Source organism: Micropterus salmoides, unplaced genomic scaffold, assembly GCF_014851395.1.
Source record: "Micropterus salmoides isolate LMB-PRFRI ecotype aquatic unplaced genomic scaffold, ASM1485139v1 Ms_hic_scaffold_21, whole genome shotgun sequence".
NCBI classification, from domain to species: Eukaryota; Metazoa; Chordata; class Actinopteri; order Centrarchiformes; family Centrarchidae; genus Micropterus; species Micropterus salmoides.
The window spans coordinates 11,265,293-11,267,945 of record NW_024041262.1 but is presented as its reverse complement, the minus strand read 5'-3'; the positions used below and the strand labels follow the sequence as shown (position 1 = coordinate 11,267,945).

The 2,653-nt window shown below is 45.1% G+C and overlaps 1 protein-coding gene across 1 annotated transcript; it reads left to right on the top strand.

The window, feature by feature from the left end:
• Positions 1-307: 307 nt before the first annotated feature.
• On the top strand, positions 308-2,621 carry kcnj12a (potassium inwardly rectifying channel subfamily J member 12a). The gene has a single exon (XM_038736630.1). It carries the CDS (start codon positions 678-680, stop codon positions 1,977-1,979), a length of 1,302 nt encoding a protein of 433 aa, XP_038592558.1. The 5' UTR covers positions 308-677; the 3' UTR covers positions 1,980-2,621.
• Positions 2,622-2,653: the final 32 nt, after the last annotated feature.

Sequence of the window (2,653 nt, the reverse complement as noted above, 5' to 3'; positions counted from 1 at the left end):
GTCGACATCAAAAGACATGAGAACCCTTCAGTGAGGGCCAATTGGATTTTGAGTCGTGACGTTTAAAGAGAGCAAGATGGCGAGGAGAAGGATTATGAAGTAACCGTTATTATGGATGCTAGCACTATAAACCTTTTCTTGGGTAGTGTAACAGGAAAAGAAATGTTAAACCATAACAATATTGAACACACTAAAAATTGGTCATTAAAGTCATTCAATAAAAAAATCTAAATCATGTTAATCCAGTTCAGACGTTTTTATTTTTTTTAAGGACACTACGTGGTGACAGTGAATTGGTTGTTTGGGCTCAAACACAGTTCATTCAGTGTGATATCACTAGCTTTTTGGACCAGTGGCAACTATTTATTTACTTATACAACAATGTTTCGCTATCCCATCACTATAAGCTTTCATGGTTGGTTCTTTGGTGATGTTTCATCTACAGGTATGGTGTGATTTGACCATTATATCACATAAAGACACTCACATTGTTCTCCTCTCCTGACACTCTCTACAGGGATTGGATTAAAGCACAAGGCTCCCACCCAGCTCCCTGCCTATGACTCACTAAAATGCAGCTTACCCAGTGATCAAGTTGTGAGGGGCCACGATCGCACACTGGGACTCCAGGACTGCCCTTCTGCTCTGACCCTGCAGCTGGAGGCGCCGCCGGGAGCATGAGTGTAGGAAGGATCAATCGCTACAGCATTGTGTCATCTGAGGAAGAGGGCCTCCGCCTCACTACCATGCATGGCATGAACGGCTTTGGCAATGGCAAGATCCATACACGCCGCAAGTGCCGCAACCGCTTCGTCAAAAAGAATGGCCAGTGCAATGTGCAGTTTGCCAATATGGACGAAAAGTCGCAGCGCTACATGGCTGACATGTTCACCACATGTGTTGATATTCGCTGGCGATGGATGCTGGTGGTCTTCACTCTTGTGTTTGTCGTCTCATGGTTGGTCTTCGGCTTAGCCTTTTGGGTCATAGCTTTGCTGCATGGAGATCTGGATAACCCAGCCGGAGATGACAACTTCACTCCATGTGTCCTACAGGTCAATGGATTTGTGGCGGCCTTTCTATTCTCCATTGAAACACAGTCTACCATTGGTTACGGCTACCGCTGTGTGACTGAGGAGTGCCCAGTGGCTGTCTTCATGGTGGTCTTCCAGTCTATAGTGGGCTGTATCATTGACTGCTTTATGATTGGCGCCATCATGGCCAAGATGGCAAGGCCTAAGAAACGAGCCCAAACACTGTTGTTTAGCCACAATGCTGTCATTGCCATGCGGGACGGAAAGCTGTGCCTCATGTGGAGGGTAGGGAACCTTCGCAAGAGCCACATTGTAGAGGCCCATGTCAGGGCACAGCTCATCAAACCTCGGATCACTGATGAGGGGGAGTATATTCCTCTAGACCAGATAGACATTAATGTGGGCTTTGATAAAGGCCTGGACAGGATTTTCTTGGTTTCACCCATCACTATTCTCCATGAGATAGATGAGGAGAGCCCCCTTTTTGGGATCAGCAAACAAGACCTGGAGACAGCAGACTTTGAGGTTGTCGTCATCTTGGAGGGGATGGTGGAAGCAACCGCCATGACCACGCAGGCTCGCAGTTCCTACTTGGCCTCTGAGATCCTATGGGGTCACCGTTTCGAGCCAGTCTTGTTTGAGGAGAAGAACGTGTACAAGGTGGATTACTCTCACTTTCACAAAACCTACGAGGTGCCGTCCACCCCCCGCTGCAGTGCCAAGGACATGGTGGAGAACAAGTTCCTAGTCCCCAGTTCTAACTCCTTCTGCTATGAAAATGAACTGGCCTTCATAAGCCGTGATGATGAGGAGGAGGATGTAGGTGGTGGGAGCAGGGCACTGGCGAACCTCAGTCCAGACAGGAACAGCCGACATGAGTTTGAACGCTTACAGGCCACCAGGGCACTGGATCAAAGGTCATATCGCAGAGAGTCGGAAATATGACCTCTACCCATTAACCCAGGGTCAACCTTAAATAACTTTATCCAAGGGTAAAAATGCAGAACAATGCAAAGTGCCATAGGAAAAGCTGACTACTGTGAAAGATTGGAAAATAAATAAGACTTAACTGGAAGGAATGGGGGAAAGCAAGAGTACACAGCTTAGAAAATTGTGGTAAGGAATGTCTACAATCAAGGAAAAGGCTAGAGAAAGACCTTCTTCCTTATTGGAAACTTGAATCTTTTTTCACATGGTCATTTTGAGTTAAGAGTGTTCAATGATAGTGCATCAAAAAACTATTATGACTGAACCTTATAATCAAATCGTAGGTGTAAATACATTGCTTAGGTAAGTTATGTTTTGTGTGCAGTATCAGTTTCCAAAAACACCTCTAAAAAATAGAAGTTGCAATTTCAACTTGTTCTTGGACACAAATAATAGTGTTACGAGGCTCCTTTTAAGCTTTCCTCGCATTGCTGTAATTAGCTGGACCTGCGTTCAGTGACACATTGAAAATTCATGCACTGCAGCATACAGATGAAATGAGCCATGCTAAAACATCTGACCATGAGCCACTGAGAACAACATAATTCAAACATCTTCATTTCAGTATTGGTGTGATCCCAAAATCTACCAACATAGGGAGAAGGCTAAATTAATTGCACTATGAAGAACAT

Excerpts from the sequence above, each read along its gene's own strand:
- kcnj12a (XM_038736630.1), top strand. The coding sequence starts at position 678 with ATGAGTGTAGGAAGGATCAATCGCTACAGCATTGTGTCATCTGAGGAA.